Here is a 16,296-nt window from a genome sequence, read left to right on the forward strand (position 1 = left end):
AAACCCTCTCCCAGCCGGGCGTCCCTAGACAGACGGCTTCACACAGTCCTGCTCACTCCTGACTATAGGAGAATGGAAGTATGGACTTAAGTACCAAGCCCTACCCATCTTTCTCTAATTTCTTACCCTTTTTCACAAATGGCTATGTTATCCATAAAGACAAAAACAGCATTTCAAGTCAGAGAAAACCCTACATCTGACGTCCATTCCATGCCTTGGGTTCCTTCCCCATCAGCTCAGACACCAATTCCAGCTAGTCCAGAGCTCCACTGATTCCCCAGGGGATTTTGTTTTTTAATTGTGGTAAAATATACATCACATAAAATCTTCCACCGCAACCATTTCTAAGTGTAGAGTTCACTGACACTAAATACATTCACAACGTTGTACAACCATCACCACCATTCCCAAAATTTCTCATCATCCTAAACAGAACCTCTATAACCATTGAGCATTAGCTCCCCATTTCCCCTATCCCTAGTCCCAGGCAACCACGATTCTACTTTCTATCTCTATGAATTTGCCTATTCTAGATATTTCATGTAAGCAGAATCATACAGTATTTGTCCTTTTGTATCTGGCTTACTTCACCTTGCATAGTCTCAAAGATTCATCCATGTTACAGCCTGTATCAGTCGTTCACTCCTTTTTGAGGCTGGATGATACTCCGTTGTATGTGTATCCATTCATCTGTTGCTGGACACCTGTGTTGTTTCCACCCGGGGGATGTTTTTAACAGAAGTCCCTCTTGGTCAGATAGGAGTAAACTGGCTTGATGTGGTTATATTCCTCAAGACCAATGTGTGCGGTGATTGGGGTGGACCTCAGTGGGACAGAGAAAGATGACGGGACCGTATGCCAAGACCACGATACAGCACCAACGGAGGAGGCCATGATGGGCAAGATTCCAAACCATTAAGCCACTATCTAATATTCTTTACCCCAGTTACCCTCACACATTCTCCTCCAGAATCAATTAAAATCTATTAATTTTACTTCTGATGTTACATTCTCACTGTCTCACTATCTTTTCATTTTCTTGATGGTGACTTTTGAAGCATAAAAGGTTTTAATTTTGATGAAGTGCAACTTATCTACTTTTTTCTTCTGTTGTTAGTGCTTCTGGTGTTATATCTAAAAGCCCATTGCCAAATCCGAGGTCACAAAGATTCGCACCTATGTTTCCTTCTAAGAGTTTTATGGTTTTAGGTCATACATTTAGGTATTTGATCCATTTTGAGTTAATATTTGTATATGATATGAGGTAGAGGTCCAACTTCATTCTTCTGCATGTGGATATCCACTGTCAAATTCCAGCACCATTTGTTGAAAAGTCTACTCTTTCCCTCATTGGCACCCTTGTTTAAAATCAAGTGACTATAAAGTATGGGTATGTCTGGACTCCCCATTCTTTTTTCCCCAGTTTTATTGAGATGTAATTGACATAGTGAACTCTCAGTTTTGATCCACGGATCTATATGTCTGTCCTTATGGCAGTACCACATTGTCTTGACTACTACTGCTTTGAAAGTTTGAAACTGGGAAGTGAAAGTCCTCCAACTTTGTTCTTCTTTTTCAAGATTGTTTTGGCTATTCTGGGTCCCTTGAGCTCTTTAATTTTTTTCTTAAGTAGTGGTTGCCTCTTTTAAAAAAAAACAGCTTTTCTTTTATAAAGCTGACGCCATCTTTGTATTTGAGTCTACCAAGCTTTAAGCTCTGACACACTGCTCTATTTCTGGAACTTAGAATGGTTGTCTGGCATACGGTAAGAACACAACAAATACTTGAACTAATGAGGGTGGTAAAGGAATCAATGAATGAACCAAAGTCTTCTCACACTGAATTTCTTTTCTTACCCTCTCAAGCTCCGTGAGGGAAGAACCACAACTTAGGATTCTTTACATCTGCCCTTGGCACCCAGGATAGCTCAATAAATGCTTGGTAGCTGCTTGATCTCAAGGGTTGGTGGCCCATTCATTCATTCAAGGCAGCCTTGCTTGTTGTTCATAAAACAGGAAGCAGTTATACCGCTGGTTGGTTGGTTTTTTTTTTTAGTAATAGCTTTATTGAGAAATAATTCACCTATCACATTTTAAAGTGTACACTTTGGTGGGTTTTAGTATATTTACAGAGTTGCGCAACCATCAACACTATCTAATTATAGAAATTTTCCATCATCCCCCAAAAAAACTCCGTACCCATTTGCAGTCATTCCCCATTTCTTTCCAAACCCCCTCGTTCACCAACAACCACTAATCCATTGTCTGTCTCTAGAGATTTCCCTATTTTGGACATTTCATATCAATGGACTATAATATGTGGTCCCCTGTGGTTGGCTTCTTTCATCTGCCATGATGTTTTCAAGGCTCACCTATGTTGTAGCATGTATCAGTACCTCATTCCTTTTAATGACTGAGTTATATTCCACTGTATAGATATACCACATGATGCCAATGTTTTGGGGGGGTTTTTTTTGGCCGCACCATGTGTCATGCAGAACCTTAGTTCCCCGACCAGGGATCAAACCCGTGCCCCCTGCAGTGGAAATGTGGAGTCCTAACCACTGGACCGCCAGGAAATTCCCCATGATGATGTTGTTTTTAAATTGCTCCTATCGTGACTTCCCTGGTGGCGCAGTGGTTAAGAATCTGCCTGCCAAGGCAGGGGACACGGGTTCAAGCACTGGTCCAGGAAGATCCCACATGCCGCAGAGCAACTAAGCCCATGCGCCACAACTACTGAGCCTGCGCTCCAGAGCCCGCGAGCCACAACAACTGAAGCCTGCGCGCCTACAGCCTGTGCTCTGCAACAAGAGAAGCCACTGCAATGAGAAGCCCGCGCACCGCAACGAACAGCAGCCCCCGCTCGCTGCAGCTACAGAAAGCCTGCGAAGACCCAACTCAGCCAAAAATAAATAAATAAGTTAAAACAAACAAACAAACAAACAAAAAACTGCTTCTATGGTCCAAAGGAAAGAGACCAAGGGAGAATACTGGGAAGCAGCTGTCACAGCTTTGTGGGAAATTCTGACCCTGATGTTACAGGTTGCTCAAATCAGTTTAGGGTTTTCTTTGGGCTCCTATCAGAATCCTAACCCCTGTGGTCCTTACGCTACTACTCAGTTAAAAAAATGAATTTGGTATGAGCTGCTTCCTCTCAGGAGGAAGAATTACTAGAACACCAAAAGCACTTTATTTAACCATCATTCATTGAGCCTTTCTGTACTCCAGTCGCTAAGTACTTCATATGCCTCATTTTACTTTTAATCCTCTCCACCCTATGAAATAGGTACTACTATGATCCCCATTCTACAGATGAGCAAGTAAAGGCTGGGAGGGATTAGGTAACTTGCCAAAGCACACGGCCAGTAAGTGGCAGAGCCAGAATTTGAATCCAAAGCCCAAATTCATAACCGTTGGATAAAACTGCCTCCCGGACAGACCTCGGGGACAAGGATCCCCAAGGTCAGCATCAAAGTGATACTTCAGCACATCAGGAACAGCTACATCTCTCTTTGGGGGTCTCGTCAACATCCATGATTCCTCGCAGCTTCTGACTCTGTTCTTTTGCTTTGATCTTTAATGAAGATAACGAAAACTTCCCGTGAGCAACTATAAACCACCTGTGCATAGGGAAATACTAGGCACAAAAGCAAACACCGTGCTAGGATGAAAATATGGGTACTTTTTATTTTGTTAACATTTTAATTTAATTAATTTATTTACTGTTTTAATGGTTTTCAAAAAATAAAACCATTTATTTATTTCATGTTTTACACTGGCTTTCATCATAACTTAAAAACAATAGCTTGGGAAATTTTTCAGTTGCCAGCCCAGTCAAAGGTCTCATTTTCAGTTGAATGAAAGGCCTAAGTAAAAGCAGGTTCTTGTGCTCAAGTTCCAGGTGATGGTGGGGCATCTCCTGCTTATTGGTGTCAGTGTCAACACACAACGGGTAAGAGCTTTCAGCCCTTCATGCGGAAAGGGATCAGGTTTCAAGCAGCACCTTTGCAGGACCCAGGCCTGAAGTTTTCAAGCAAGGTAAGTGAAAATTGTCTCAGCTGCCTCTAGGTCGGGAAGGAACCTGGCCTTAGGGTGCATAGGGCTGGCCCACACTTCTGTGGCTCTGCAAGACCCCTGCCCCACCCTAGCTCTCCACTGCTCCTTTTTAAAAAAAAAAAAAACACAAACACAGGTCAGTAGGGTTCCAAGGAGTTAGGGTCAGAGAAGGAGATCAGAAAGGCGACCTTAAGATGTCACGACAATGCTAAATACTGCATACTCCACACATCTGCTAGTGGGAGTTGATGGGTTTGACGGGGGCCATTCCCTGAAGGCATTTTACAAGAGGTCACTGTTAAGCCCAGTGCAGCTCCTGATCTGTCCCTGAGCAGTGACCTTGATTCCAGGGTGTGTCTGTGATTGCTAAAAGAAATGGCAGTTGGCCTCTCTTCTGTAAATCACATTTGCACCTCAGGAAATGTGAGACAAATATTAACTTACCTTCTCGGTTTATGGATAAGGAAGCTCCAACCAAACCAGGTGAATGACTTGCTCACAGTCACGCCTGTGGCAAGCCCAGGGCCCTTCCCTTTTCTTAGTCACTCACGTACTTGCAAATACTGGGATGCTCCTAATTTTTTATGTATATATGTCTTATCTTCCTCAGTTGGATGATAAGCAATTTGAAGGCCAGGGCAATTTAACATGCTTACTTCCCTCCCCCAGTACTGAGTCCTGCAAATCTGTACGTGTTTGCTGCTAGTTTGATAAGAACTACCTGGGTTAAATGCATGGTCTGTTCAGTCCTATCCTCTGCCAGGCAAAGGACACCAAGGAACAACTTCTGGGAAGGGCAGCAAGATTTCCGGTAAGCTTTGTTTGCTGTCTAGCATCTCTTTAGATAACTACCCTCCAAAGAGTCCCCCACTTTGCCCATCATGATTGGTTCAGGATGGGCACGTGATCCACGTCAGCCAATCATTACCCTCTCCAAGACCACCTCTGGGACCTCTAGTTCTTAGGTGAGGTGTCAGCTAGGGCTGCCAGGGCTGTCTCTGCCACCATAAGGGAGAGGTGGCCTACAAAAGAAGCTGACACAAAGACTAAAAGGATAAGAGACAGATGAGTCCCTGTCAACAGAAGCCAACTTACAACTCCATCTCCCAGTTATGTGAACCTAGAATTCCCTTTCTTGCTTATGTAACTTTGAGTTAGATTTTTTTTTTTTTTTTTTTTGCGGTACGCGGGCCTCTCACTGCTGTGGCCTCTCCCGTTGCGGAGCACAGGTTCCGGACGCGCAGGCTCAGAGGCCATGGCTCATGGGCCCAGCGCTCCGCGGCATGTGGGATCTTCCCGGACCGGGGCACGAACCCGTGTCCCCTGCATCGGCAGGCGGACTCTCAACCACTGCGCCACCAGGGAAGCCTATTTTTTCCTTTAAATTCAAGTTCAGCTTCTTTTTGCAGCAGTTGGCTTCCCTCTAACTTCCTCTTCAAGTCTTTGGCCTCAACCTTCCTGCCGGCCGCTGCTGAGACTTCGTCCCACATTTCCCATCTCCACTGAAGCCAGAAGAACTGCTCTTCTAGAGAAGGCTCATTAAACAAAACATCTGAAGGGCCCCCGGCAACTCTCCACTTTCTAACGACAACCATTATTACCGGCAAATAATGGAAAACAAACACGGGGACAGATGTCTCTCTTGAGTCCAGACCTGCGCTGGAATACAGGGCAAACAAAAACTCTGCTTTCATGAAATGCCTGCCTTTGCTCTGCTCCGTGAATTAATTCTGTACATGAGACACAAAGCCTTCCCTCCTGTCTGCAATCCAGCTAGTTGATGAGAGTTTATACCTTCGTCAGAAACCCACCCAGAACGCTAGACATTCAGATTTCATGAATGGAGAGAATTTCTGAGACAATCCAACCACCTTCCCAGATAAGGAAACAGGCAGAGAAAGGTAAATGACCAGCCCAAATGCTGCGGAAAAAGGAAATATTTTCCTTCCTTTGGCTGGAAAGTAGTATATTTTAAGCCCCCAGAATTTAACTGTGACCACACTGCAAATCAAACATTTTTAACTTAACCTTTGAGCAAAGAGCCTGCCAGGAACCATGAAACAGAAACAAGGAAATGTTCAACTCAATTTATCCTCGAGAAGCTTACGATCTAATTGGTATTTATGGATACAATATCCTGAGTGATAAATGACAAGAGGAGAAAAAAGGGGAGGTTTCACAAGTGAGACAAAGTGTTGGCCAGGCCTTCTGAGGGAGGCTGGACGCAGCTAGGCACCTATCCCCGACTGGGCAGCTCTGAAGAGAGGTTTCTGTTTAGCCAAGTCATCGGAGTAAAAAGGCTTCAATATCTTTCTTCTTTATATATTATTCATACCTTTCCCACTCCAGAAAGGATATGCATCAGCTAAAAGCCACTTTAGGGTTTTTGGGGGTTTTTTTAAACCTAGTGTGTAGATTACTGGAGAGCAATTAAAGAAAAACCACTGCCCATAACAATCGTCAAAAGGGGAAAAAAATTCATAAAAATGGGCTGATAACATTTCGGAAAAATCAGTAGAGTTTCAAAACTCTGAGTCCAGTCATGAAGGTCACGGTCAGCGGGAAAGGAAAGGTTTGTTTCTCCCTCTGACTTGGAAGTCACATCACCACTTGACAGGCAGGGGCATCTGTCAACCTCAGTGAGTCCAAGTTATCCTTTGGTGGTTTGGGATTACCACTCATTCTGTCGCTGACTAATTATACAGTTGAAGCAGTAATTAACATTGAGAAAAGGGAACAGCACCACGGTTTACTATGAAGGAAACCCACATCCCGGCTGCTCCAGGGGACCTCCTGGTTGGAGGCACTTCCATTACAAAGGGGCAGGGGCTGCACTGGGGTCAGGGGCCCAAGGCCTTGGTATCAATGTCAATGTCTGTGTGGGGCTGTAGTGACCATTCCAAGGGGAGTGTGGGCCCCTGGGCACATGACCCGAGCCCACCCATGAACGTTAGCAACAGTCATAGGGAGAAGAAGTATAGGGTGTATTACTAGGGTTGCACAGTGGCCACCCCCAAAGATATGCAGAAGTCCTAACTCTGGGTGCCTGTAAATGTGGCCTTATTAGGAAATAGGGTCTTTGCAGATGTAATCAAGTTAAGAGGAGGTCATGAGTGTGGGTCCTAATCTGACTGGTATCCTTATAAGAGGAAAATGCCATGTGACAACAGAGGCAGAGACTGGAAACTACAAGCCAAGGAATGCCAAGGATCGACAGCCACCACCAGAAGCTAGCAAAAGGCAAGGAAAGATTTAACCCAGTGTCTCAGAAGGAGCATGGCCCTGCTGGCACCTTGATTTTGGACTTCTAGCTTCCAGAACTGTGAGATAATTCACTCTGATTTAAAGCTACCCAGTTCGTGGTACTTTGTTACAGCAGTGTTGGAAACTAACGCAGGGTAGAAGAAACAGTCACCAGGGAGGACAGAGGTGGGCAGGGTAGGGGAAGGCTGGGGGACCCAGGGCCTCATGCATAGGAGGGCAGGTCCTTGTGGTTCAGGGCTTTGGTTCCTCCTCCCCCCTCCTCCTTCTGTTCTCAGCACTGTTCTGGGCTCCCAAGAGGCCCTAAACATTTGGCCCCAACCACGCTGGAGATGAGAGGCTCAGAAGGAAGCATGGGGCCCAGGCTGCTGGCTCCAGTTCCGCAAACCCTAGGACAGTGTTTCCCAACGTGGGCATATTACCACATATGTTATCACATTTAAGACACCACTGATTGCAGACACATCATTATTTTGCGTAATACGAAAAGAGGAAAAAATACTGCCGATAATAATTTAAAGATGCAACTATTGTACAATGCATTGCTGATTTCAGAGGACTCAAACAACAAGGTGTCTCAAAATAGATGAAATATAGTAATAGATGTTGGGGGAAAAAATCAAACAGGTTTGGGGAAAAGGAAGGTAGCCGGGTTAAACAGGTTTCTCTCCTGCAGAACTGCTCAGGGCCTTTAATACGTTGGTGTCTGCTTTGAATCTCTAAGAGGGGGCTGCAGAATGTTGTCTTTCCCAAATGAGGATGAGTTTTGGGCCCTGTTTTAAAGAGTAACTAATGGGGACAAATGACTAGATTACTAGCCATTTGTGTACGTGGATCACACTTTGAGCCCCTCAACCCTGGAAATGGTGTGTGAAAGAGTGAAGGAGGGCACCCCCTGCTGACACACAGTCCTGGGAAGGGGAGCTGGCTTGCAAGCCACGTTCAGGAGGAAAAAGAAGGCATCTCTCATGGGATTTGCCGGCCCTGGGCCAGTCACACAGGATCAGGTGCTCCCCAGGCATAAGGCAGCCTTCTGAGCTCTCCAAGCAAAGCCAGAGCAGGGGCCCTGGGGGGCTGCCCATCCCACCTCGCCTCCCCCTTCCTCTTTTCTCAGCTGACAGCAGCTGACCACGCCTCTCCTACAGAACTCAGCTAATCCTGTAAAGGCACAAATGCTCCTGGATGTGAATGCCATTCGGGGCTGGGAAAAAGCAGGAGTGAATTAGAAAGCCGGAGGCATCAGAACAAAACCCAGGGGACACCACGGTCTGGTCACTCTGATGACTAGAATCTCTTCGGCAGTCATAAAAAAAACCTAAACTGCTGGTCACCAAGACCTCAAGGAAAACAAAAGGATAAAAGTGGAGTAGATTTTAAACAGTCAAGAAACATCAGAGATATAAGTACCAGTGTGTGTGCATGAAGTAAACCTCAACTGTGGCCACAGGGCAAACAGAGCACATGCCCTTCCTAGGCGTCCCAATCTTGTTCAGGACTTTAAAGGCCGGCTGCAGGCACAGCAGGGCCTTCCCACTGCAGCCAGTCCTCCAACAAGCCGTGCGCTCGCCCACCTTTCATAAACATCAGCTGCAACAGCTGCAGTTTTCCTGATGTCCATTTTGTCGGCTCCATATCAGATGCCCCAAATCGCAGCTTTAAACTAGTCCCCAGAGTAGGGAAGAAACACAACAGTGTTGTAAGGGCCATACTTTCAGGCTATGTACTCACAACCCCAAGAGAAACCTGACTTTCATGATCTCTCTCCCTCCCTCTCACAAAGCAGGCGAGCCCCCGCCTAGAGCACAGAACACGGCTCAGAGCAGGATTCCTGTGCGTGCGCTAAGCTGGGGCAGGCACAGCACCCACTCCTGGGTCAGCCAGACAGAACGACCTCCACTGAGCAGGCCAAGGCCAGGCTGTGCCCTCCCAGCCTCCACCTGGCCAAGAGCAGGGGCTGAGGCCAGTCCCTGGGGAGGGGGTACTGACAATCCTCAGGGAGCCCCCAGATCCCCACTGTGGGGCATGAGCCACACGATGCAGACCAACAGGATAATTTTTTTTTTCCAGTCCTACTCCTCTCACCATTTCTCTGCTTGAGGGGCTACCTTGACTTAGCATCTATGAAATTTGTACAAATGGGGACTTGAGTCTCCCCCCTGAGTCTGAGATGCACCTGGCCGCTAGGATCGCTACTTATCTGGGGTACTAAAAGGAGGCCTTGGTGCCCTGATGGAGAGATTCTCCTAACATGAAGGAGAATCATCTGTTCTGGAGCCATTCATGTTCTGAAGGCATAAGAGTAACTCACACAGCATCTGTAAGATCCATAGACACTACACTTTCTTACCATAAGTCACTAGACAGGCCGACAAAGGCAGGTCAGCATGGTCCAACCACAGTACCCCCTATAGCACATGGTAGGATCTCAATGGACATACATTGCATTGATGGATGGATGGATGGGAGAACAGATGGATGGAATGGTGAATGAATGAATAACTGGATGAATGAGTAAATGAATGAAAGATGAATGAATGAACAAACAAATGAATGTAAGTTGGAAGGGTGGCTTCACAGAGCTTTCAGCCCTCAGAGCCCAATCTCTGGGTGAGAGACTCACCTGAACCGTCAGGAATGGACCTTACAAATGTTGGCAACATCTTGACTGTGGCTGTCGGATTAAAATCCCGGGAGAGGCCATTCTTCATCTCCTTTTTGAAACGAGCCATGATATCTAACAGAGTTTCATCAGAGAGCCGCATGGCATAGAGATATTTGTCGATCTGGAAGAAGGATGAGAAGGAAAGAAAGTGAGGCCAAGGCTGAGGAAGGTCGTTTCAGCTCAAGTCTGGCTGGGGTAGGACGAGGCAGGCAGCGTGAGGTTCCCACCTGCCTAAGACAGTCCAGCTCCCGTGGGCACTGGAACACCCATGCTGGCTCATCATTCAAGTGCAATCAACCATGTCACTCAGAGCAGGCTTGCAAATGCTCTGAGCCCCGGTTCCCCCCTGTAAAATGAACCAGACACGTCCAAGGTCCCTTCCAATCCTTGACTATTACATGGAAGCTGCCCTTCAATCCCCAGGTACGTGCCAAAAGCACCTTAAGCCTCCACGTGACTCCTTCCCTCTGTGAGAGGTGGCTGGCTCATCCTCACGTGGATGACAGTGCCACAGAACAAGGGCTCCAGAGCCATCTACCTGGGGTTCAAATCCAAGCTCCATCACTTACCAGCTGTGTGAACTTCAGTTTCCTCAACTGAAAAACTGAGATGATAAATAGAACGTAACTCACAGATTGTCCCTGAGACAGCAGACAAGATCAAAGGAGACAGAGAAGCACTTAGAACACAGAAAGTGCTCAGTAAACATTAGCTATTAGCATTGTGAGGCAGTGGTGCTGGTGGGTTTCCTTGGGCACGACTTCTAGGTAGGTGGAAATGGTGGAGGAAGGGCTGGAGCCCTTCAGGACATAGGGCTGCAGGCCCAGAGCACGGAGACCTTAACCTCACTACCCCCAGCAGGTATGAGACAGCCCAAGTTCCCACGCCCGTGTGCCAGGGCCCATGTGCCCACACTTCCTGATCAGACCGCTCCTGACCCAACAGGACCAAACCAACCCGCTCCACTTCCTGGGCTCCCCACTCTCCTCAAGGATCCTGGGCTCCTAACCTCAGGCCCTGTGCTGTCATTTGTTGTTCTTCCTTCATAGTATCTTCCCGCTGACTCTATTTACTGGGCACCTACTACATGTCTGGCTCTTGGTTAGACATCTGTCCTCATGGTGCCTGATCCTGTGGAGTTCACTGAAGTCTCTCTGTCTCACCATTCATTCTTTCTGCCACTCCCTGCCTTAGGAAGCCCTGACAACCATGTGCCTGTATTCCTGACGCCTGATGCGTAATCAGTGTCATGGTTTTCAATCTTCAATTTCTCTCCCTTCCAACCCAACCTCTACACCACGGCCACATTGCACCTTCTTTTTTTTTTCTTTTTTCTTTCTTTATAAATTTATTTATTTATTTATGGCAGCATTGGGTCTTTGTTGCTGTGCGTGGGCTTTCTCTAGTTGTGGCGAGCGGGGGCTACTCTTCGTTGCGGTGCGCGGGCTTCTCACTGCGGTGGCTTCTCTTGTCGCGGAGCACGGGCTCTAGGCGCGCAGGTTTTAGTAGTTGTGGCTCGCGGGCTCAGTAGCTGTGGCTCGCAGGCTCAGTAGTTGTGGCTCTCGGGCTCTAGAGCGCAGGCCCAATGGTTGTGGCTCACGGGCTTAGTTGCTCCGTGGCATATGGGATCTTCCCGGACCAGGGCTCGAACCCATGTCCCCTGCATTGGCAGGCGGACTCTTAACCACTGCACCACCAGGGAAGTCCCCCACATTTCACCTTCTTAAACTGGGACCCTGGTCACTTCACTCCCCTGCTCAAAACCTTGCAAAGCCCCCCACATTGGAGGCGCCTACACTCTGCGGGTGTGGCTCCGGGCTCTCTGCACACCAGCCAAACCACCTCTACCATTCCTGGGAGGTGCCTGGCCCTCCTGTTGAAATGCCCTTCCTTCTCTTCCCAGCTACTCAAAGCTCACCTCCCCTTCAAGGTTCAAATCAAATGTCACCCCTCCTGCAGACGTCGAGACCCTCGGGGTGCAGATACCGCCTCCCTCAGCACCGATCTCTCTGCACGGTCCAGCCTGGATCATCACTTTCTATGCCTGTCACCTGGACAGTGTCTGCTCCATTCACCTTGACCTCCCCATGTCTCACAAGCAGCCTCACACACGGCAAGTTTCTGGCAGATGGACAGACAGATTTATGACCCAATGAGGATGAAAAGACCTTTGACGTGATTTGCTTCTGAGAATGGCTTCTCATGCTTACTTTTCAGGGTGGCTGGAAACGTCCGACTCAAGGACACAGAGTCATTTCTGCATATTTTGGTCCTGGGCAGCCTTCTCGCTCTGGACTCCATGCCTCGTGCTCCCCCAGGCCCTGCCTGTCTCCTGTCTCAGGGACAATCAGGGCACTGGCAGGAGTCCCCCAGTGTCCTCTGTGGCCAGAGACAACCCTGCCCCCACCCGCATCTCTTCTACCGCAACTACCTTTTCCTTTCCCCTTCGTGAGAAAGCCGTGTGGAGAAGGGCAATCAGAAACCGCCAGGAGCTGAAAGATAAATGGCCAGAACACAGCCCTAGAAGACATGCTCTGTTCTACCCCCAAGGCTGGCAGCGCTGATCCGCAGCCCTTGCTGTCACCACGCCCACGTGCTGGTCGGGAGAGGCAGTCACACGTGCACGAGCGGCCGCAGAAGCACACAGGGGCTACGAAGCACAGACTGGAGAAGGTTGCTGGCGGGGGTGATGTCAGAGAGTGCGTCCAGGCACAGACAAGAGCGTGTGTGAAGGCCAAAGGTGAGGGAGGGAGGGTGGTCTGTGGGATGACGGAGCACACAGTGCAAGAAGTGAAGCAGCTGGAAAGGCTGCCAGGAGCTAAGCCTGCAGGGTCTCGTGCACTGGGCGAGCAGGTTCAGACTCTAAACGTGACTCTGAGTATTCAACAGTGACACATGTTTCAGAAAGCTCAGCTGTGCGCTGGGGCGGGGACGGGTGAGCAGTACCAGCAGTCACGGCGCTGCTCTGGCATGTGGACGTGTTTCCACTACCACACTCCTCACCCTACAGCACGATTATCTGTCTACTGACATGCCTATCTCCTCCGATAACATGTGAGTTCCCCAGGAAAGGAAAGACGGAGGAGACCTGTGGAACTACCCAGTGGCCTGGCACAAAAGAGGAATTCAGTGAATGCCAGATGCTAGAATAATACTTTATAATTATATCAAGTGCTTTCACATCCAATATGTCATTTAACCTTCAATACGACCCTGTCAGGGGGACATTCTTTTTTTTCTTTTTTAAAATTTATTTATTTTTGGCTGCGTTGGGTCTTCGTTGCTGCACGCAGGCTTTCTCTAGTTGCGGCGCACGGGCTCTAGGCACACGGGCTTCAGTAGTTGTGGCGCACGGGCTTAGTTGCTCCGCGGCATGTGGGCTCGAACCCATGTCCCCTGCATTGGCAGGTGGATTCTTAACCACTGCGCCACCAGGGAAGTCCCAGGGGGACATTCTTAATCCCCATTCTACAGTTGTGAAAACTGAGGCTCCAAGAAGCTAAGTGATTAGTTCGAAGCACACAGCCAGGGAGTCAGTCCCATACCTGAGAGCCTAACACTCTCCCTACAACCGTCCCCATCCCTTGGAGAAGGCCAGTCCCCCTACCGTGTGGAGATCAGGCCCAAGCAAAGCTGCTGAGATTTTCCAGCTGGACAGGGAGAAACTTCTAGAAGAAGCAGGGCTCCACAGCCAGCCTGCCTCCTAACTCGAGGCACAGCTCAGCACAGGGACAGTGAGCCCAGAAGCCAGACGTTTTCAGGACAGCCAATCAGACCCGAATAGAGGCAAGAAGCTCAAACAAGAGAACAGGCTGGGGATATAGAAGACGACCTGGTCCCCCAGCGTAGAAGGAAGGAGGGTTTCCCCCGCTGGTTCAGGTTCATGAATCATCACGTGGTACAACTCTTCTCAGAAGAGATGTGGAAATTGGGGCCAGAAAGAGGGTATAGCTTAGGGCAGAGCTGGAACTGACTTTGAAGCCTCCTGGATCTCAGGTGCATGAGAAGAAGCCAAGGGGCACCCCTTCTGGTCCTCAGGAGCTCAGGAGGGGCCTCTGAACGGCACAGATCCTGGGGCTGGGCTGCAGGTACCCCCCAACGCTGCCCAGCCAGGCAGACACCTGGTGCAGGACTCAGCAGATCCACACCATATGGACTGTGGCCCTTTAAGCAGCCCAGGAAGCGCTGGAACAAGAGACGTTTGCAGAATACTCCCAGGGGCCCAAAGTGCCCAGCACCTCACTGAACAAGGGGCCTCTTTCCTCTCATTCAGACTAGCTCTGCCTCGCAGCTGGCCGGGCTGCCCCTGTCCACCTGGGAAAGAAGCTGGGAAAGGGTGGTAGGTGGAAGGGGGTAGAAAGGAAGGGTGTCCTCCTGCCCATTTGCTCCAGATCTCTGCAAGAACCCCAGTATAAGAGCTGCTTTTCTTATAGGAGGTTGGCCCGGAAGCCCAGGAAGGGAGAGATGGAGGAGGGATGCAGGGCCGGAGAAGGACAACTTCTGGCTTTGGGAGGTTTGGCCAAAGTCTGTGGTCCTTTCAGCATTTCTCTTTCCGTCCCCTCTCCATAGCAACTCCAGATCTTTTCCTCTCCCCTCTCTCTCCCTCCCTTTCACATTTCCACAATTCTTGCTCTTCTCTTAGGACACTGCCTCAAACTCTGCTGCTCTGGCCAAACGCTGGTGCCCAAAGAATCCCACCTGTGCCTCCAACCCCCAGCGCTACATTTTGGTGACAGGAGGGCACAGCACCTCTTCTGGTGGGCTTCAAGCTGCAAGCCTTTGGAATATCTCTCATAGGATGTCTGTCACAGACAGAGACAGAGGCTTCCAGGAGTCTGTGATAGGAACCTCCTGGGCTCCCTTTCACACATGGTGTCTGACACAAGTATTCAGGACTCGGTCAGACTGGGAAGGAAATGGGGGAGGTCCCAGGGTCCCAGACACCACATGGCGAGCTGGGTCCTACAGACTCTCGGCTCAGACTGACGACGCCCCTGTCCAGCCCCCAGGGCATCTTTCACCGCCACCGCCACCACCGCCACCGCCACCGCCGCCACCAACACCACCACCACCACCACCACCACCCACCACCAGGGGAAGAGCTCTTCTCCCGAGGGTGGGAGCCGAGGAGGCTGCACAGGGCAGGCACTGGTGCCCTACTACTGTGCAAATACCTGGGCTGTCCTTCCTGCAGACCAAGAGGGCCTGGAAGCTCTCATCGGCTCCAGAAGCAGGAACACAGCAGAGGCAGGAGGAGATGTCAGAAGAGAACACAACCTCACCAAGCCCCGCTGGCCCAGAGCTGTCCGGCCAGTGGAAGAGCCCAGCGACCCCGCACTGGTCTAAACTCAAACATTTCTGTGCCCGACCCCAGCCCCACCTCCTGGTCCCAACAGACACGTATGAAAAAAACAATTCAAGACTGTACATGCCCAAGTGGACAGGCTGGTCATGGCAGGAGGCTCCGTAACCACTGGTGACCCAGGCACTCTAACCTCCTGTGGGAGGGGGAACAGCCATGGAAAATTTTCACTCCCTCTCTCGTCCATTCTTCCGTGAGGATCAAGAACGAGGCAGAGCAACAGGTGTGACTGAAGCTGATCGGCACAGGCCTACGAAGTGAACGTTCCAAGTGAGACACTTGACTTGCAAAGGAAATTGGGGAGCTGGCAGCGAAGCGTTAAGAAGGACTCTTGCTTAAGGGTAGGTCAGAGATTTCAACATCAGATTCACTTCTTAAGGAGACTGACTCAGGAACGAATGGGTCCAGGGGGGTTAATATTATTTTAATAAGAGCTCACGTGTGCAGAGGGCTCTGCTATTTACACACACAATTTTCACACACATTATCCCACCTGGATGGCATACAAAGAGAAGCAATGAGCTCATGGATGCCGGGGGTCTGGCATGAAGTGGTGCCTAATGTGTTAGCTCCCCTTCTCCCGGCACAGAAACCCAGCAAAGTAGGCGGTAGTCGAGGAAACTGAGCCCCATGACTCACACAAAGTCACATGGTTTATCAGTGGCAGCTAGATCTACATTCCAGGTCTTCTAACCCCTCATGTGGGGCTTCTTCTTACAGATTTCTATCTTTTCTTACATGGTGGGAAGAACACAGGGCTATGGATGAAGACAACTGAGTTCAAATCTAGGACCTGCCATTTATTTGCTGTGTGACTTTGGACAAGTTACTTAACCTCTCTGAGTCCTGATTTCCTCACTTTTAAATGAGGATAATTATACTTTCACCTCAGAGAGCTATTCGGAGAATTTTAATTATGTACCAAGAATTCTTCCCACCCTTCCAACGAAATG

The 16,296-nt window shown here is 49.0% G+C and overlaps 1 protein-coding gene across 1 annotated transcript in view; it reads right to left on the minus strand.

The window, feature by feature from the left end:
* Window positions 1-16,296, minus strand: part of HK1 (hexokinase 1) — a 70,703-nt gene that overhangs the window by 40,776 nt on the left and 13,631 nt on the right. Inside the window, exon 2 of the mRNA XM_060034879.1 lies at window positions 9,940-10,102. Coding sequence (XP_059890862.1) covers window positions 9,940-10,102 — 163 coding nt within the window. The remainder of the gene's footprint in view (window positions 1-9,939; window positions 10,103-16,296) is intronic.

The sequence above is a fragment of the Delphinus delphis genome, chromosome 16 (assembly GCF_949987515.2).
Source record: "Delphinus delphis chromosome 16, mDelDel1.2, whole genome shotgun sequence".
Classification (NCBI taxonomy): Eukaryota; Metazoa; Chordata; class Mammalia; order Artiodactyla; family Delphinidae; genus Delphinus; species Delphinus delphis.